The sequence below is a fragment of the Chiloscyllium punctatum genome, chromosome 8 (genome assembly GCF_047496795.1).
Source record: "Chiloscyllium punctatum isolate Juve2018m chromosome 8, sChiPun1.3, whole genome shotgun sequence".
Classification (NCBI taxonomy): domain Eukaryota; kingdom Metazoa; phylum Chordata; class Chondrichthyes; order Orectolobiformes; family Hemiscylliidae; genus Chiloscyllium; species Chiloscyllium punctatum.
The window spans coordinates 131,930,239-131,951,472 of NC_092746.1; the positions used below are offsets into that span (position 1 = coordinate 131,930,239).

The window sequence follows — 21,234 nt, forward strand, 5'->3', positions numbered from 1 at the left end:
GACAGGCAGGAGGCTGGGGGAACACAGCAAGGCAGGCAGCATCAGGAGGGACAGGCAGGAGGCTGGGGGAACACAGCAAGGCAGGCAGCATCAGGAGGGACAGGCAGGAGGCTGGGGAAACACAGCAAGGCAGGCAGCATCAGGGGGGACTGGTAGGAGGCTGGGGGAACACAGCAAGGCAGGCAGCATCAGGAGGGACAGGTAGGAGGCTGGGGGAACCCAGCCAGCCAGGCAGCATCAGGAGGGACAGGTAGGAGGCTGGGGGAACCCAGCCAGCCAGGCAGCATCAGGAGGGACTGGCAGGAGGCTGGGGGAACACAGCAAGGCAGGCAGCATCAGGAGGGACAGGTAGGAGGCTGGGGGAACCCAGCCAGCCAGGCAGCATCAGGAGGGACAGGCAGGAGGCTGGGGGAACCCAGCCAGCCAGGCAGCATCAGGAGGGACAGGTAGGAGGCTGGGGGAACCCAGCCAGCCAGGCAGCATCAGGAGGGATAGGCAGGAGGCTGGGGGAACCCAGCCAGCCAGGCAGCATCAGGAGGGACAGGTAGGAGGCTGGGGGAACCCAGCCAGCCAGGCAGCATCAGGAGGGACAGGCAGGAGGCTGGGGGAACCCAGTGAGCCAGGCAGCATCAGGAGGGACAGGTAGGAGGCTGGAGGAACACAGCAAGGCAGGCAGCATCAGGAGGGACAGGCAGGAGGCTGGAGGAACCCAGTGAGCCAGGCAGGAGGCTGGGGGAACACAGCAAGGCAGGCAGCATCAGGAGGTGGAGATATTGATGTTTCGGTTGTAACCCTCCTTTGGGACAGATAACAATGTTGTGAGCTTTTTGTTTCTTTTGTCTCCACAGATATCCCTGAGATTCCTGAAAGTATTAAATTCTGCAAGTCTCTAGAAATAGCTGATTTCAGTGGGAACCCCCTTTCCAGGTACAGTGACATGTTCCAGAATCATCAAAGGCTCAGAGACCTAGAAAGTAAGAGTAGGCCATTCAGCCCCTCGAGCCTGCTGTACGATTCAGTATCATCATGACTGATCATCCAATATCCAAACCCTGATCCTGCTTTTTCCCCATGCCCTTTAACCCTTGTAGTCCCAAATGCTGTATCAAATTCCTCCTTGAAATTATAGTTATACTGCACAGAAACAGACCCTTTCCTCTCACTGGTCTATGCCAATCAACTGTCCCAAACTAAACTGGTCTCATCTGTAGGTGAAAATGTGTTGCTGGAAAAGCACAGTAGGTCAGGCAGCATCCAAGGAGCAGGAGAATCGACATTTTGGGCATGAGCCCTTCTTCCTTTTTTTAAAAAATATATTTCACACCATTTGTAGGTGTTTGGCCTAAATCCCTCTAAACCTTTCCTTTTTATTTACCTACCCAAACGTCATTTAAATGTGGTAACTGTACCTGCACCTAGCACTTCCTCAGGCAGTTCATTTCACATACAAGTCACCCTCTGTGTGGAAAAACTTGCTGTTCAGGACCCTTTTAAATCTTTTTCCTCTTACCTTGAACATATTGTTATGGACTCCCTTACCCTGGGGTGACGACCTTGGCTTTTCACCCTATCCATGTTCCTCGTGATTTTCCAAACATCGGTAAGGTCACCCCTCAGCCTCCTATGCTCCAGGAAAAAAATTTAAAAATGTATAATGTTTCAGCCTTGATTCCTTTCTGTGGTAGTAAATTCCACAGGCTTTCCATTCTCTGGGTGAAGAAGTTCCTCTTTATTTGAGTCCTTGGTGGGGTTTGGGGGTCTCTGTCTCTCAGGGTTCCTGGAGGACTGGGTGAGGGACCATTTGTCCATTGGCACTGTGCAGGTGTGGGTGTGTCTCATCATGTGTTCAGTAAGGAGTCTGTCTGGCGGGAGTAAGAGGAATGGGGAATGAATCTTGGAGGATGCGTGTAGTCTGGCTGTGGTGCTGGCATAGGCCACTTGGCCGTTTGAGTCTGCTGCACCGTTCAATAGGATCGTGGCTGATCCAACTCTCTCCAGGTCCACTCTCCTACTCTTTCCCTGTAACCATTAATTCCCTGACAGATCCCGAATCTATCTATTTCAGCCTGAGATATACACAAGGACTGTGTGCCTCCCAGCTCTCTTTGGCAAGACTCTTAACTCTGTGAGAGAAGAAATTCCTTCTTAGCTCAGTCCCTTTAGTGCCTCTTTATTCTGAGACTATGCCCTCCAATCTTAGAAAGCCCCGTGAAGGGGAAGATCCTCTCCGCATTGACCCTGTCGAGCCCCTTCAGGATCCTCTATGTTTCAATGACATCATCCCTCTTTCTTCGAAACTCCAGGGAGGAGATCGTGTCTCACAAACTTGATTGAGGTTTTTGAAGAAGCATCAAAGAAGATTGATGAGGGCAGGTGGTAGATATGATCTATATGGACTTCAGTAAGGCATTCGGCAAAGTTCCCATGGGAGACTGGTTAACAAGGTTAGATCTCATGGAATACAGGGTGAACTAGCCATTTGGATACAGAACTGGCTCAAAGTTAGAAGACAGAGGGTGGTGGTAGAGGGTTGCTGTTCAGACTGGAGGCCTGTGACCAGTGGAGTGCCACAAGGATCGGTGCTGGGTCCACTACTTTTGATCATTTATATAAATGATTTGGATGTGAGCATAAGAGGTATAGTTAGTTTACAGATGGCACCAAAATTCAAGGTGTAGTGAACAGCGAAGAAGGTTACCTCAGATCAGAGGGCCAATGGGCAGATGGAGTTTAATTTAGATAAATGCGAGGTCCTGCATTTTGGGAAAGAAAATCTTAGCAGGACTTATACACTTGATGGTATTGTCCTCAGGAGTGTTGCTGAACAAAGAGACCTTTGTTCATAGCTCCTTGAAAGTGGAGTCGCAGGTAGATAGGATAGTGAAGAAGGCGTTTGGTATGCTTTCCTTTATTGGTCAGAGTATTTAGTACAGGAGTTGGGAGGTCATTTGTGGCTGTACAGGGCATTGGTTAGGCCACTGTTGGAATATTGCATGCAATTCTGGTCTCCTTCCTGTCAGAAAGATGTTGTGAAACTTGAAAGGGTTTAGAAAAGATTTACAAGGATGTTGCCAGGGTTGGAGGATCTGAGCTACAGGGAGAGGCTGAACAGGCTGGGGCTGTTTTCCCTGGAGTGTAGGACGCTGAGAGGTGACCTTATAGAGATTTACCAAATCATGAGGGGCATGGATAGGATAAATAGGCAAAGTGGGGTCAAGGAGTCAAGAACTAGAGGGCATAGGTTTAGAGTGAGAGGGTAAAGATATAAAAGAGACCAAAAGGGGCAACTTTTTCATGCAGAGGGTGGTACGTGTATGGAATGAGCTGCCAGAGGATGTGGTGGAGGCTGGTACAATTGCAACATTTAAGAGGCATTTGGATGGGTATATGAATAGGAAGGGTTTGGAGGGATATGGGCCGGGTGTGGCAGGTGGGACTAGATTGGGTTGGGATATCTGGTCGGCATGGACGGGTTGGACCGAAGGGTATTTCTGTGCTGTACATCTCTTTGACTCTACGAGTAGCGACCTAACCTGCTTGGCATTTTCTCAAAAGAGAATTCAATGAGGTTATGGCTATTCGGGTTATGGTTTGAACTCCATTTTGCAATCTCAACCCTCAACCTCATTATCAAAGGTAAAAACAATGACTGCAGATGCTGAAAATCAAATACTGGATTAGTGGTGCTGGAAGAGCACAGCAGTTCAGGCAGCATCCAACGAGCAGCGAAATCGGCGTTTCAGGCAAAAGCCCTTCATCAGGAATAAAGGCAGTGAGCCTGAAGCGTGGAGAGATAAGCTAGAGGAGGGTGGGGGTGGGGGTGGGGAGAGAGTAGCATAGAGTACAATGGGTGAGTGGGGGAGGGCATGAAGGTGATAGGTCAGGGAGGAGAGGGTGGAGTGGATAGGTGGAAAAGAAGATAGGCAGGTCGGACAAGTCAAGGAGACAGTAACTGAGCTGGAAGTTTGAAACTAGGATGAGGTGGGGGAAGGGGAAATGAGGAAGCTGTTGAAGTCCACATTGATGCCCTGGGGTTGAAGTGTTCCGAGGCGGAAGAGGAGGCGTTCTTCCTCGAGGCGTCTGGTGGTGAGGGAGCGGCGGTGAAGGAGGCCCAGGACCTCCATGTCCTCGGCAGAGTGGGAGGGGGAGTAGAAATGTTGGGCCACGGGGCGGTTTGGTTGATTGGTGCGGGTGTCTCGGAGATGTTCCCTAAAGCGCTCTGCTAGGAGGCGCCCAGTCTCCCCAATGTAGAGGAGACCACATCGGGAGCAACGGATACAATAAATGATATTGGTGGATGTGCAGGTGAAACTTTGATGGATGTGGAAGGCTCCTTTAGGGCCTTGGATAGAGGTGAGGGAGGAGGTGTGGGCACAGGTTTTACAGTTTATCCAATCCCTCTACACCTCCATTCGCCATGACCAGGGCCTCCAAGCCCTCCGTTTTTCCCTCTCCAGACGTCCCCAACAGTACCCTTCCACTGACACTCTCATTCGTTTGGCCGAACTGGTCCTCACCCTTAACAATTTCTCCTTTGAGTCCTCCCACTTCCTCCAGACCAAAGGCGTAGCCATGGGCACACGTATGGGCCCCAGCTATGCCTGTCTCTTTGTTGGCTATGTCGAACAGTTGATCTTCCGTAATTACACCGGCACCACTCCCCACCTCTTCCTCCGCTACATTGATGACTGCATTGGCGCCACCTCGTGCTCCCGCGAGGAGGTTGAGCAATTCATCAACTTCACCAACACATTCCACCGTGACCTTAAATTTACCTGGACTATCTCTGACACCTCGCTCCCCTTCCTGGACCTCTCCATCTCCATTAGTGACGACCGACTTGACACTGACATTTTTTACAAACCCACTGACTCCCATAGCTACCTGGATTACACCTCTTCCCACCCTATCTCTTGCAAAAATACCATCCCGTATTCCCAATTTCTCCGCCTCTGCCGTATCTGCTCCCAGGAGGACCAGTTCCACCATAGGACACACCAGATGGCCTCCTCCTTTAGAGACCGCAATTTCCCTTCCCACGTGGTTAAAGATGCCCTCCAATGCATCTCGTCCACATCCCGCACCTCCGCCCTCAGACCCCACCCCTCCAACCGTAACAAGGACAGAACGCCCCTGGTGCTCACCTTCCACCCTACAAACCTTAGCATCAACCAAATCATCCACCGACATTTCCGCCACCTCCAAAAAGACCCCACCACCAGGTATATATTTCCCTCCCCACCCCTTTCCGCCTTCCGCAAAGACCGTTCCCTCCGTGACTACCTGGTCAGGTCCACACCCCCCTACGACCCACCCTCCCATTCTGGCACTTTCCCCTGCCACCGCAGGAACTGTAAAACCTGTGCCCACACCTCCTCCCTCACCTCTATCCAAGGTCCTAAAGGAGCCTTCCACATCCATCAAAGTTTCATCTGCACATCCACCAATATCATTTATTGTATCCGTTGTTCCCGATGTGGTCTCCTCTACATTGGGGAGACTGGGCGCCTCCTAGCAGAGCGCTTTAGGGAACATCTCCGAGACACCCGCACCAATCAACCAAACCGCCCCGTGGCCCAACATTTCAACTCCCCCTCCCACTCTGCCGAGGACATGGAGGTCCTGGGCCTCCTTCACAGCCGCTCCCTCACCACCAGACGCCTGGAGGAAGAACGCCTCCTCTTTCGCCTCGGAACACTTGAACCCCAGGGCATCAATGTGGACTTCAACAGTTTCCTCATCTCCCCTTCCCCCACCTCATCCTAGTTTCAAACTTCCAGCTCAGTAACTGTCCCCATGACTTGTCTGGACTTGTCCTACCTGCCTATCTCCTTTTCCACCTATCCACTCCACCCTCTCCTCCCTGACCTATCACCTTCATCCCCTCCCCCACTCACCCATTGTACTCTATGCTACTCTCTCCCCACCCCCACCCTCCTCTAGCTTATCTCTCCACGCTTCAGGCTCACTGCCTTTATTCCTGATGAAGGGCTTTTGCCCGAAACGTTGATTTCGCTGCTCGTTGGATGCTGCCTGAACTGCTGTGCTCTTCCAGCACCACTAATCCAGTACTCATTATCAAAGGCCTATCTGTCTCACAGCAACCAGCACCTGTCCCTACATCTCCCCCCCCCCCCCCCCCTTCACCTGTTGTTCACGTTGTTTGTCTTACAGGTTACCTGATGGGTTCACTCAGCTCCGAATCCTCGCACACCTCTCCCTCAATGATGTCTCCCTACAGTCTCTGCCAAATGACATTGGGAAGTAAGTGAATGCAGGATTTGATGACAAATACAGGTGGCAATGTATTGAAGATAGACTGTGAGAGGTGGATTTGAGGCAGCCTTGTCAGAGGCTCTCTGTGACACGGATGGAGGAGAAGGAATGGTCATGATGTGTCTGTCTGTCTGTCTCTCTTACAACAGAGCCACATTGGCCTGCGGAAGAGGGATCAGCCTCTCGGTGGGCCACTGTGTCTACCTTACCAGTCAATAAGACGATATCAGCATGCAACAGGCCAGTTAGTCCCTCAGACTGTTCCAATCTTCAATGCTATTAGCATGCCGCTCTTACACGTGTCAGCTTATTCCAGTCATTTGGTTTGTTTCTAGCGCCACCTTATATTTGTTTTTTTTTAAAATGCTCTTTCTGCCTCACTTAATTGGATTATAGGTCATCCCCTTTGCTTGTTATTCAGCTGTTGACACTTTACTCACACCATCTGACACTTAATAACCTGTGGAGACTTCTTATTCAGCCTGTCAACACTCCATTCACACCATTTGTGATGTTTTGAATTTTTTGCCTATAAATTCTGTGCCTATGTGCTTCACCTCTCCTGACGCAGGAGCAGTGCTCCGAAAACTTGAGGTTTCAAATAAACCCGTTGGACCATAACCTGGTGTCATGTGACTCCTGAGCTATGCCGTTAAGATCACAGCTGATCTCACTGTAGTCATGACTTGAACACCAGGTTATAGTCCAACAGGTTTAATTGGAAGTACTAGCTTTCGGAGTGAAGCTCCTTCATCAGGTGGTGTGGAGCACACAATTGTAAGGCACAGAATTTATAGCAAAAGTTTACAGTGTGATGTAACTGAAATTCTACATTGATTGATTGTTGAGTCTTTCATCTGTTCGAATACTATGATAGTTTCACTTCTTTCATGTGTAAATTACAAAACTTTTTTTAAAACTGTAATTTCATTCCACTACCTGCCTGATCTCCAAGTAAGCTCGACTCCTGTTCAAAACTTTCTAAAAAGATCTTGATAGTGTAGCGTCCAGTGCTGTGCAGTAAGGAGAAATCTCCAGACTGGTGACCCTCAGAGAGAAACTGTCATCTCCATTTAAATAAGAGACCTTTCGATTTTAAGCTGTGCCCTCAAGTTTTCCAAGAGGAAACATCCTCACAGTTCCTTCAAGATGATCAATGGTTCAATAAGATCACCTGGTATTATTTTAAACTCCAGATAGTGTTAGAATGGTGGAGAGCTTGTAGATGGTGATGTTCCCTTATATCTGCTACTCTTCTCCTTCAAGATGGTAAGGAAGTTGAAAGAATATTTTGTGAAATTGGTTTGGTATTCTTGGAAGTCTGTCCATCTCTAGCCAACCAATTGTCTTTGCTGATTTATTTAGTGCTGCTTTTAATTTAGTTCAAATCTTAATTTCCCTATTTAGCCACAGAGTCTGTCAATCACTGGAAAACTCTTTCCTGATAGTTATTAATAAATTGTTTTGAATGTCTCTTATGGCATTTCCATTGTCCTGCCTTTTAACATAATCGCCCAGGACACTCGTGAGCTCTGTCTTCAGGCACAGTTACCTTTACTCAGGTTGAAAACCTTGTTCCTTTGTCTGTTGTTTTGTAGCTTAGCCAACCTGGTGACACTGGAACTTCGCGAGAACCTGTTGAAGGCACTGCCAACGTGAGTAGCTCTTAAATAACTTGCAGTTGTTTTCAGATAAAGATTTCCTGTCCCACCCACTGGATTGCCAGCCTGTCTCAGTGCTCACTGCTACATGTTGGCTTGTCCAGCCTTTCCCTGTTAATGGGTGAAAATCTGTTACCTCCTTTCAGGTTCTTACCCACTATCCTGCCGACGCTGTGACCCCTTCACATATGAACAAGCCCTTCAATGTTTGCAGGGAGAGCCATTGACATGAGCAGTGTGCAGATGCCTTTTCTTACAACTAATTGGGATTAGTTTATTGTCATGGTGAGTGCAGCTGATAGAATTATTCCTTTCCCCTACTGATCCCAAAGAGCTTCACAAACAGAGAGGTACTTTGTGAAATACAGTCCTTTATTCAAATTAAGCAGCTTATTTGTGCAGAGCAACCTCCCTGGCAATGTGGGTGTAATGCTCAGAAAGTGGGGCTTTTGTTGGTGAGTCAGCGATGCATTAGCTCAGACATTGGGAGAATGACTTGGTTCTGCACGTTAGCTCCTGTGCATCTATAAGGGCCTTGTGAAGTTGTAGGAGTTTCTAGTCAAGCAAGAGTGAGGTTCGATTCTGAGAATTTTACATTTCACGAGGAGGCCTTTTGACCCAATGCACCTGTATTAGTTTCCAAAACAACTCCCCAGCAAGTCCCATTCTCCAGTCCTACCTCTGTAGCTCTCTAACTCCATCCCTTTCCAATATTATACCCAGCTCTCTTTTCAAATTTTCTGTGGAGATCCACCTCCACCACTCTCCCAGGCAGCACATTCCAAATCCGATCCACACTGAGTCGAGCTGTTTCTCCTCATCTCACTCCTCTCTGTCCTGCTGACAGCCTTGAAACTGTGACCCCTACTTCTCCCCCTAGAATAGAGGGCATGAGGCCATTCAGTCCAGTGTGTCCATACTGGTGCCCTCAAAGGTTTATAAAATCATGATAGTGTGAACGGCAGGTGTCTTTTCCCTAGGATTGGGGATTTCAAGACTAGGGAGCATACTTTAAAGGTGAGATGAAAAAGAATTAAAAAAGGGCATGAGAGACAACTTTTTGTTGTTCGTGTGTGGAATGAACTGCCAGAGGAAGTGGTGGATGCAGGAACAATTACAACATTTAAAAGACATTTGGATAAGTTCATGAATAGGGAAGTTTTGGAGGGATATGGGCCAGGTGTAGGTAGTTGGGGCTAGTTCAGGTGGGTTATGGTCAGTATGGACTGGGTATCAGCTGAAAGGTCAAGTTCCGTGCTGTATGACTCCATGAAAAGTAGCTATTCAGTCTGAATGCATTTCTTGGTATTGGACTCTAGCACCGGTGGTTATGGCTCTTCAAACACAAATCCAACTACTTTGCAAAGGTCATTTGAGGATTTCTGATTCTACCACCCCGTCCTTATTCATAGTTTCATAGTAATAGAGGCAGGAGTAGGCCATTTGGCCCTTTGAGCCTGCTCTGCTATTCATTAAGATCATGGCTGACATATCTACCATAGCTCCTCCTACCTGCATTATCCCCATAACCCTTAATGCCCCTACCATATCAACAACCCACCCAACTGGGAGGGGAATATATTGAATGGAGCTGCCTCTACTTCTTCCTTGGGCAGAGAATTCCATAGATCCAAAGTGGGTATCTGCTCCCTGTCGCGGGGTGTGTGGGGGTATCTCCAGTATGAGTGTCTTGAGGTGTTCCTACTTTCTGCCCCAGGGTCTCATGGGTATCGGCTGTCTATGTTGGGGTCTCTAATAGTTATGAGGAACAGATTTAGCTCATCAAGCTGGATGGCTGGTTTGTAATGCTGACTGATACCAACAGCATGAATTCAATTCGCACAGCGGTTGAGGTTACTATGAAGTGCTGTCCCCTCTCCTGTGGCATGGTGGCCTTCAGGTTAAGCCGCCACCAATTCTCTGTCTACCTGAGAGAGCAGCTATGATAAGCCGACGGCACCATTCCCTGTTCTGAGTGCTGAATGTTTTGTTTGTCCTGCAGGTCCCTATCTTTCCTGGTGAAGCTGGAGGAGTTAGATCTTGGTAGCAATGAACTGGAAGTGCTGGTAAGGAATTGATTTGTCTCAGTTGCTGGCATCCAGCTCTGTATTAGACCTTCTGGGTACACATGCCTGTACACATACATATCGCCACAGTCCATGTTTAACATGTAGTCCGGGAACAAACTCACGTTATCAATGAGTTTTGAGAAGATGTGTAGCTCATGTTGAGGTTCTGGATGTAGATTTGTTCGCTGAGCTGGAAAGTTCATTTTCAGAGTTTCGTCACCATACGCAGTAACAGCTTCGGTTAGCCTCCAGGCGAAGCACTGTTGGTAATTCCTGCTTTCTATTTATATGTTTGGGTTTCTTTGGGTTGGTGATGTCATTTCCTATTCTTTTTCTCAGAGGGTGATAAATGGGGTCCAAGTCAATGTGTTTGTTGATTGAGTTCCGGTTGGAATGCCTTGCTTCTAGGAATTCTCATGCGTGTCTCGTCCTAGGATGGATGTGTTGTCCCAGTCAATATATTCAAATATTGTACTGGATTAGTGGTGCTGGAAGAGCACAGCAGTTCAGGCAGCATCCAACGAGCACCGAAATCGACGTTTCAGGCAAAAGCCCTTGAAGGGCTTTTGCCCGAAACGTCGATTTCGCTGCTCGTTGGATGCTGCCTGAACTGCTGTGCTCTTCCAGCACCACTAATCCAGTATTTGCTTTCCAGCATCTGCAGTCATTGTTTTTACCTCATATTCAAATATTGAACCAAATACTGAACTATAGAAGCAACCACACACTGCAGCACAGAGGAACTACGCAGAGCAGAGGAAAATCACCTATACAGTGTATTCAAAAAGAACGGGTACTCAATGAACACAGTCCACCGATCTCTGAGCAACAAACCCAAACAAGCTGACAAAACACGACCAGAAACATGAGCTACTCTCCCCTACATTAAAGACATCTCGGAAATGACTGCCAGACTACTCAGTCCCTTTGGCATCATGGTAGCCCACTAACACACGAAAAGGGCAGCAAATGAACTTGAAAGACCCCATACTGACAACAAGCAAATCTAATGCCATGTACAGAATTCCTTGCAAGAACTGTAACAAACACTACATTGGGCAAACGGGCAGAAAGCTAGCCACTAGGATACATGAACATCAACTGGCCACACAAAGACATGACCCACTCTCGCTAGTGTCCTTACATACAGATGAGGAAGGACGTCACTTTGACATGTATTTGGAAAGGCAAGGACTGATGAGGGATAGTCACCATGGCTTTGTGTGTGGGAAATCATGTCTCACAAACTTGATTGAATTTTTGAAGAAGTAACAAAGAGGATTGATGAGGGCAAAGCAGTAGATGTGATCTATATAGACTTCAGGAAGGCATTTGACAGCGTTCCCCATGGGAGACAGATTAGCAAGGTTAGATCTCATGGAATACAGGGAGAACTAGCCGTTTGGATACAGAACTGGCTCAAAGGCAGAAGACAGAGGGTGGTGGTGGAGGGTTGCTTTTCAAACTGGAGGCCTGTGACCAGTGGACTGCCACAAGGATCGGTGCTGGGTCCTCTACTTTTTGTCATTTACATAAATGATTTGGATGTGAGCATAAGAGGTATAGTTCGTAAGTTTGCAGATGACCCCAAAATTGAAGGTGTAGTGGACAGCAAAGAGGGTTACCTCAGATTACAACAGGATCTGGACCAGATGGACCAATGGGCTGAGAAGTGGCAGATGGAGTTTAATTCAGATAAATGCGAGGTGCTGCATTTTGGGAAAGCAAATCTTAGCAGGACTTATACACTTAATGGTAAGGTCCTAGGGAGTGTTGCTGAACAAAGAGACAATGGAGTGCAGGTTCATAGCTCCTTGAAAGTGGAGTTGCAGGTAGATAGGATGGTGAAGAAGGCGTTTGGTATGCTTTCCTTTATTGGTCAGAGTATTGAGTACAGGAGTGGGGAGGTCATGTTGCAGCTGTACAGGACATTGGTTAGGCCACTGTCGGAATATTGTGTGCAACTCTGGTCTCCTTCCTATCGGAAAGATGTTGTGAAACTTGAAAGGGTTCAGAAAAGATTTACAAGGATGTTGCCAGGGTTGGAGGGTTTGAGCTACAGGGAGAGGCTGAACAGGCTGGAGCTGTTTTCCCTGGAGCGTCAGAGGCTGACGGGTAACCTTATAGAGGTTTACAAAATTATGAGGGGCATGGATAGGATAAATAGACAAAGTCTTCTCCCTGGGGTCGGGGAGTCCAGAACTAGAGAGCATAGGTTTAGGGTGAGAGGGGAACAATATAAAAGACACCTACAGGGTAATGTTTTCACACAGAGTGGTATGTGTGTGGAATGCGCTGCCAGAGGAAGTGGTGGAGGCTGGTACAATTGCAACATTTAAAAGGCATGTGGATGGGTATATGAATAGGAAGGGTTTGGAGGGATATGGGCTGGGCGCTGATGGGTGGGACTAGATTAGGTTGGGATATCTGGTCGGCCTGGATGGGTTGGACCGAAGGGTCTGTTTCCATGCTGTAGATCTCTATGGGTCAACACATCTATCCCAGGACAAGCCAAACAGAGACATGCACAAGAATTCCGTGAAACGTGGCATTCCAACTGGAACTCTATCAGCAAACACGTTGACTTGGATCCCATTTGCCACTCCCTGAGAAAAAGAATAGGAAATGACGTCACCATAGGAAATGCTGTCACCACAGGAAATGACATCACCAACGCAAGGAAACCGAAACACACAAATAGAAATCTGGCTACACCACCAATGCTTTATCAGGAGGCTCACTGAAGATGTTACCTAGTATGGTGGCGAAACATCTGAAAATGAACCTTCCAGCTCAGTGAGCACACCGACATTACATTGTCAATGTTCTGGCTCTTAGCCTCGATTGTTCGGTTGGGGATATTTGATTTAAACAAATAGATAGAGTTAAGTGATTCCACAACCAACAGATCAGATCGAAGTCCTGTAGTCCTGCCACACCCTGTTGTGCATGTGGTGGACAATTAAACAACTCACTAGAGGAGAAGGATGCACATATATTCCCATCTTCAATGATGGAAATGTTCAGGCTGAAGCATTCTAACAATATTAGAACATAGAAAAGTACAGCACAGAACAGGCCCTTTAGCCCACCATGTTGTGCCAAGGATTCATCCTAATGTAAGATATAGTAATCTAACCTACACACCCCTCAACTCACTGCTATCCATGTACATGTCCACCAGTCGCTTAAATGTCCCCAATGACTTTGCTTCCACCACCACCGCTGGCAATGTATTCCATGCATTCACAACTCTCTGTAAAAAAAACCTACCTCTGATGTTTCCTTTATACCTTCCTCCTAATATCTTCAAACTACGATCCCTCGTCCCAGTCAATCCTGCCCTGGGGAAAAGTCTCTGACTATTGATTCTATCTATTCCTCTCATTATCTTGTGTACTTCGATCAGGTCTCCTCTCTTCCTCCTCCTCTCCAGAGAGAAACGTCTGAGCTTATTCAACCTCTCTTCAGAAGGTGAGCCCTCCAGTCCAGGCAGCATCCTGGTAAACCTTCTTTCCACCCTCTCCAAAGCCTCTATATCTTTCCTATAGTAGGGTGACCAGAACTGGACACAATATTCCAAGTGTGGTCTCACCAGGGACTTGTAGAGCTGCAGCAAAACCTCGCTGCTCTTAAACTCAATCCCCGTTAATGAAAGCCAAAACACCATATGCTTTCTTAACAACCCTATCCACTTGGGTGGCAACTTTGAGGGATCTATGTACTTGCACACCCAGATCCCTCTGTTCCTCCACACTGCCAAGAATCCTGTCTTTAATCCAATATTCAGCATTCGAGTTCGATCTTCCAAAATGCATCACTTCACATTTATCCAGGTTGAACTCCATCTGCCATTTCTCAGCCCAGCTCTGCATCCTGTCAATGTCCCGCTGCAGCCTGCAGTAGCCCTCGATACCATCAGCGACACCTTCAACCTTTGTGTCATCGGCAAATTTACTCACCCACCCCCCAACCTCCTCATCCAAGTCATTTATAAAAACTACAAAGAGCAGAGGCCCAAGAACAGAGCCCTGCGGGACCCCACTCAACACTGACCTCCAGACAGAATACTGTCCATCTACAACCACTCTCTGCCTTCTGTCAGCCAGCCAATTCTGGATCCAGATAGCAGAGTCTCCCTGTATCCCATCCTTCCTGACTTTATGAATGAGCCTACCATGGGGAAATGTGGATGATCTGTGTTGGTTTCCTTCAGAAGGCCTCATCATCTCAGATACGTGTCTTGAATCATTTGATTCACTGATATTAGTTTAGTTTACTTACAGTGTGGAAACAGGCCCTTCAGGCCAACACGTCCACACCAACCCGCCGAAGCACAACCCACCCATACCCCTACATTTACCCCTTACCTAACACTATGGGCAATTTAGCATGGCCAATTCACCTGACCTGCACATCTTTGGAGTGTGGGAGGAAACCGGAGCACCCGGAGGAAACCCACGCAGACACGGGGAGAATGGGCAAACTCCACACAGAGAATCACCTGAGGCAGGAATTGAACCTGGGTCCCTGGCGCTGTGAGGCAACAGTGCTAACCACTGTGCCACCGTGCCGCTGGTGTGAAATATGAAAGGACCTGAGAATATTCAGAGGATCAGAGAGACCTTGGTGTGCATGTCCACAGCTCGTTGAAGACAACAGGACAGATTGATTAGGTGTTTATGTGGGAGAGGTGCCTGTATTAGACAGGGCATTGAATACAAGAATGGGGAGGGTATGTTGGAGCTGCATGGAACATCATTTGGGCCCCAGCTGGAGTACTGTGTGCAGTTCTGGTCACTGCACTGTCAGAAGATGTGATTGCATTAGAGACAGTGTAGAGAATGGTGCCTGGCTGGAGTGATTTTCCCAATAATGAGGGACTAAATAAACTGGGATAAACAAAAACATGAATTGCTGCTGCCTGGCAGCATACGTGGAGAGAAAACCCTGAATGTTGGGAATCCACTGATACGTCTTCACAACTGTGAACTTTAATAGGGATGCCCTAGAGGAACAGAGAAAATCCAGGAGGTTACTTAAAGATGAGATTCCGAGCACAAAGAGAGGATGTGAAAAAGTGCTGGTGAATAAAGTCAAGGAAAATACAAAGGTGTTTATAAACATGTCAGGTGCAAGGGATGAACCAAGAGAAATAACTAGGTCTAAAGTGTCAATTTGGAGTGATGACTCCAGTTTGGTAAGACAAACTAGGGCAGGACTTTACAATTAATGTTAATGTTGTAAAATAGAGATACCTAGGGGTTCTCTGAAATTTGCGCCACATGGTGGTTAAGAAGGCATTTAGAATGCTTGCCTTCATCGCTCAGCTCTTTGAGGGAAGGAGTTGGGACGTCATGTTGAGGTTATACATGACGGGGGTGAGGCCTCTTCTAGAGTAGGATGTGCAGTCCTGTTCACTGTGCTACAGGAATGATATTATTAAATTGGAGAGGGCTCGAAAAACAGAGGGGAAAGTTTTGAAAAGGACCTTGGGGGCAACATTTTCATCTAAACGATGGTGTGCATGTGGAATGAGCTACCAGAGGAAGTGGTAGAAGGTGGTACTATTGCAACGTTTTAAAAGACATTTGGACAGGTACATGGATTGGAAAGGTTTCAAGGGATCTGGGCCAAATGCAGACAAATGGGACCAGTTCAGTTTCGGAAACCTGCCTGTTCTGGATGAGTTGGGCTGCAGGGCCTGTTTCCATGTTCTCTGCGTTTCTGACTCTGTCCTTCTCTTTTTGGAATAACAATGCAGATTATTCATTCGAGATTAGGCTCCCTACAGTGTGGAAACAGGCCATTTGGCCCAACCAGTCCACACTGACCCTCCGAAGAGTAACCCACCCAGACCCACTTCCCTCTGACTAATGCAGCTACCACTATGGGCAGTTTAGCATGGACAGTCCACCCTGACCTGCACATCGTTGCACTGTGGGAAGAAACTGGAGCACCCGGAGGAAACTCATGCAGACACGGGGAGAATGTGCAAACTCCACACAGTCAGTCGCCGAGGCTAGAATCGAACCTGGGACCCTGGTGCTGTGAGGCTGCAGTGCTAACCACTGAGACACCATGCTACCCCCTAATTTTAGACTTGTCTAGTTCCTCAGACTCTGTGCATAAAGACCCTGCTCTGTCAGAGTGCATCTACCCTTTCCCTAGCGACCCTCCTCCTGCTCCTTATGTATGTAGAACATGGGATTCTCCGTAATCCTGTTTGCCGATGTCATTTCATGGCTCCTTTTGCCCCAGTCCATTGTTTGAGCTCTTTGCTGCTATCTCTGTATTCTTTGAGGGCTCTGTCTGTCCTCCGTTTCCTAACCCTTACATACACTTTTCTTTTCTTTTGCCTAAAGCTCTCAGTTGAGTTTGTCAGCCAAGAGTAAAGAACGAACAAAGAACAGCACAACACAGGAACAGGCCCTTTGGCCCTTCGCGTTTGTGCTGCCACGTTTTGCCCTTCCATATGAAAACTGTCTTCACTTACAGGATTCCTCTTAGCCAAGGTTCTTGGATTTTTCCAAACTCCATTTTTACTGGCCTTGAACTCGAATCAACTGGCCTTGAAAAGATTTCCACATGTCCGATGTGGATTCACCTTCAAACGGCTGCTCCCGATCTCCATTCCCCAGGTCTTGTGTAATAATGTGGTAGTTACTCTCACCCCAGGGTGATACTGTCACCCAAGGACTGCAGTTGTCTTTATCTATAAGTAATGTAAACTGTACTGAATTATGGTCACTGTTCCCAAGGTGCTCCGCCACTGAAACTTCGATTACCTGGCCAGGCCCATTCCCCAATACTAGGTCTAGAATTGCCCCTTCCTGAGCTGGACTACTCGCATTCTGTTTTAGAAACCACCCTGGGCGCACCAAACAAATTCCCCTCTATCCAAGCCCATGGTGCTAATGGAGTCCCATCAATCTAGTGGAAGATGCAATCATCCAAAACAACAAACCTATTGTTACATTTGTCAATAATCTGACCACCAATTGTTCCTCTCTGACCCACTGGCTATTGGGAGGCCTGTAATACAATCCCATCAAAGTGTTACATCCTTCCCATTCCTGCACTGCACCCATATGGCCTCTCTATGCCCCCCAGGGTGTCCTCCCTCACTACAGTAATTCTGCCAACTCTCTCACATTTCTGTCTATCTGAAACATCTAAACTGCCAAGTGTGTCCCTCTCTCAACCAAGTCTCTGTAACAGTTACAACACTATCGTTACAATTATTACACCAAGCTCAAACACCCGGGGACGGTTAGGGTCAAGGTTACAGGGCAGACTGGGTACGGTCGGGGTCACGGGGCGGACTGGGTACTGTCGCGGTCGGGGTCACGGGGCGGGATGGGTACGGTCGGGGTCACGGGGCGGACTGGGTACGGTCGGGGTCGGGGTCACGGGGCTGGCTGGGTGCGGTCGGGGTCACGGGGCTGGCTGGGTGCGGTCGGGGTCACGGGGCTGGCTGGGTGCGGTCGGGGTCACGGGGCTGGCTGGGTGCGGTCGGGGTCGGGGTCACCGGGCGGGCTGGGTGCGGTCGGGGTCGGGGTCACCGGGCGGGCTGGGTGCGGTCGGGGTCACGGGGCGGGCTGGGTGCGGTCGGGGTCACGGGGCGGGCTGGGTGCGGTCGGGGTCACGGGGCGGGCTGGGTGCGGTCGGGGTCACGGGGCGGGCTGGGAGCGGTCGGGGTCACGGGGCGGGCTGGGAGAGGTCAGGGTCACGGGTCGAGGTCACGGGGCGGGCTGGGAGCGGTCGGGGTCACGGGGCGGGCTGGGAGCGGTCGGGGTCGGGGTCGGGGTCACGGGCGGGCTGGGTGCAGTCGGGGTCTGGGTCACGGGCGGGCTGGGAGTGGTCGGGGTCTTGGATCCGGTCTGTGTTCCTTGTCCCTTTGTTCTAAAGCTTGATTCGGTTTGGTGTTGGTACCTTGCTATATGACAGTGGCTCACTTCAGTTCCTTGTTTCGCAGCCGGACACACTTGGAGCTCTGCCAAATTTACGTGAACTCTGGTTAGACAGGAACCAACTTACTGCACTTCCCCCGGTAAGACATGAGGGCTCCCAAACTCAGAGGGTTTGGAGTTTCAATGGGATAAAGCTGGCTGCAGGCAGACAGCGTTGTTGGGTTAGTCTGGGGATTGATACAGGGCTATGGGGAGAGAGTGGGGCAGTGGGATTAGTTTGGGGTTTGATACAGGGGTATGGGGAGAGAGTGGGGCAGTGGGATTGGTTTGGGGATTGATACAGGGCGATGGGGAGAGAGTGGGGCAGTGGGATTAGTTTGGGGATTGATACAGGGTGATGGGGAGAGAGTGGGGCAGTGGGATTAGTTTGGGGATTGATACAGGGCTATGGGGAGAGCGCGGGGCAGTGGGATTAGTTTGGGGATTGATACAGGGCGATGGGGAGAGAGCGGGGCAGTGGGATTAGTTTGGGGATTGATACAGGGCTATGGGGAGAGAGAGTGGGGCAGTGGGATTGGTTTGGGGATTGATACAGCGCTATGGGGAGAGAGAGTGGGGCAGTGGGATTAGTTTGGGGATTGATACAGGGCTATGGAGAGAGAGTGGGGCAGTGGGATTAGTTTGGGGGATTGATACAGGGCTATGGGGAGAGAGTGGGGCAGTGGGATTAGTTTGGGGATTGATACAGGGCTATGGGGAGAGAGAGTGGGGCAGTGGGATTGGTTTGGGGATTGATACAGCGCTATGGGGAGAGAGAGTGGGGCAGTGGGATTAGTTTGGGGATTGATACAGGGCTATGGAGAGAGAGTGGGGCAGTGGGATTAATTTGGGGATTGATACAGGGCTATGGGGAGAGAGTGGGGCAGTGGGATTAATTTGGGGATTGATACAGGGCTATGGGGAGAGAGAGTGGGGCAGTGGGATTAGTTTGGGGATTGATACAGGGCTATGGGGAGATAGTGGGGCAGTGGGATTAGTTTGGGGATTGATACAGGGCTATGGGGGGAGAGTGGGGCAGTGGGATTAGTTTGGGGATTGATACAGGGCTATGGGGAGAGAGAGTGGGGCAGTGGGATTAGTTTTGGGATTGATACAGGGCTATGGGGAGAGAGTGGGGCAGTGGGATTGGTTTTGGGATTGATACAGGGCTATGGGGAGAGAGTGGGGCAGTGGGATTAGTTTGGGGATTGATACAGGGCTGTGGGGAGAGCGTGGGGCAGTGGGATTGGTTTTGGGATTGATACAGGGCTATGGGGAGAGTGTGGGGCAGTGGGATTGGTTTGGGGATTGATACAGGGCTATGGGGAGAGAGTGGGGCAGTGGGATTAGTTTGGGGATTGATACAGGGCTGTGGGGGGAGAGTGGGGTAGTGGGATTGGTTTGGGGATTGATACAGGGCTGTGGGGAGAGCGTGGGGCAGTGGGATTAGTTTGGGGATTGATACAGGACTGTGGGGAGAGCGCGGGGCAGTGGGATTGGTTTGGGGATTGATACAGGGCTATGGGGAGAGAGAGTGGGGGCAGTGGGATTAGTTTGGGGATTGATACAGGGCTGTGGGGAGAGCGTGGGGCAGTGGGATTGGTTTGGGGATTGATACAGGATTGTGGGGAGAGCGCGGGGCAGTGGGATTAGTTTGGGGATTGATACAGGGCTGTGGGGAGAGCGTGGGGCAGTGGGATTGGTTTGGGGATTGATACAGGGCTATGAGGGGAGAGAGTGGGGCAGTGGGATTAGTTTGGGGATTGATACAGGGCTGTGGGGAGAGCGCGGGGCAGTGGGATTAGTTTGGGGATTGATACAGGGCTATGGGGAGAGCGCGGGGCAGTGGGATTTGTTTGGGGATTGATACAGGGCTGTGGGGAGAGCGTGGGGCAGTGGGATTGGTTTGGGGATTGATACAGGATTGTGGGGAGAGCGTGGGGCAGTGGGATTAGTTTGGGGATTGATACAGGGCTGTGGGGAGAGCGTGGGGCAGTGGGATTGGTTTGGGGATTGATACAGGATTGTGGGGAGAGCGTGGGGCAGTGGGATTAGTTTGGGGATTGATACAGGGCTATGGGGAGAGAGTGGGGCAGTGGGATTAGTTTGGGGATTGATACAGGGCTGTGGGGGGAGAGTGGGGCAGTGGGATTAGTTTGGGGATTGATACAGGGCTATGGGGAGAGAGTGGGGCAGTGGGATTGGTTTGGGGATTGATACAGGGCTGTGTCAGGTTTGTGGATGATGATTCCTGTGCTGTTCCGTATTGTAGGAGCTGGGAAACCTGAGACGCCTGGTGTGCCTCGATGTTTCAGAAAACAAACTTGAGACGCTCCCCAATGAGATCAGTGGATTGGTGGCATTGACTGACCTTCTCCTCTCCCAGAATCCTCTGGAATCCATACCAGATGGCATTGGTAGGTGCAGTGTACCCACATCCCCAGGGATGGAGTGGGCTCCTGATACCGAGACACCGGCTGCATGGACTCTTGGTTCGGGGGAGGGGTGAGGGGTTGGGAGGCGGTGAGAGAAAAGGGGAGATGAGTAAGTTTGAGGATCACCTGGAAATTAGTGGGCAGTAAATTGTAAGGCGATTATGTTTAGATTGCAGGGGGATATAGATGGGCTGATCAGTGTTAAACCGAATTCAGTACAGATAAGTGTGATGTGATGCACTTGGGCAGGACAAGCAAGGCAAGGGGGTATGTGATGAAAGGTAGGACCCTGGGAATCCCCACGGGTCAGAGGGATCCTCCTTAAGGAATCACAGGAAGGTAGATAAAGTGGTGAAGGAGGCATATGGGATGCTCGTCATTATTAACTGAAGGATGGAATTTCAGAGCGGGGAGGCACCGTATTAAATATTGGTTAGGCACCAGCCAGTGTGTACAGTTCTGAATCCACATTCCAGGATGGAGGTGATCACACCCAGTGGTGAGGGTGCAGAGGAGATTTACCGGGATGTTGCCTGGGCTGGAGAGTTTCAGTTAGGAAGGGAAATTGGATAGATTGGGATTGTTTTCCTGGGAGCAGAGGGGACAGGATTGAGATGGCGAAAATAGAGGGGTGTTGATAGGAGCTTTTCCTGATGGAGGGCTCAATGACCAAGGTTTTGGATTTAAAGGAGGAGACAGGAGGGATAGAGGGGAATGTGAGGAAAAGCCTTTCACCCAAAGGGGAGGTGGTATCTGGAGTTCTCAGCCTGTAAGGGTAGGCGAGGCAGTAATCCACCGAACGTTGAAGAAGGATTTACATCAGTACTTGCAATGCCAAGAT

At 49.4% G+C, this 21,234-nt stretch overlaps 1 protein-coding gene across 12 annotated transcripts in view; it reads left to right on the forward strand.

Annotated features, from left to right (window-relative positions):
- Window positions 1-21,234, forward strand: part of scrib (scribble planar cell polarity protein) — a 226,854-nt gene that overhangs the window by 43,266 nt on the left and 162,354 nt on the right. For all 12 annotated transcript variants that reach the window (XM_072576533.1, XM_072576538.1, XM_072576540.1 and 9 more), the window contains exons 3-8: window positions 849-927; window positions 6,175-6,264; window positions 7,875-7,931; window positions 9,940-10,003; window positions 17,985-18,059; window positions 20,231-20,375. In XM_072576533.1, coding sequence (XP_072432634.1) covers window positions 849-927; window positions 6,175-6,264; window positions 7,875-7,931; window positions 9,940-10,003; window positions 17,985-18,059; window positions 20,231-20,375 — 510 coding nt within the window. The remainder of the gene's footprint in view (window positions 1-848; window positions 928-6,174; window positions 6,265-7,874; window positions 7,932-9,939; window positions 10,004-17,984; window positions 18,060-20,230; window positions 20,376-21,234) is intronic.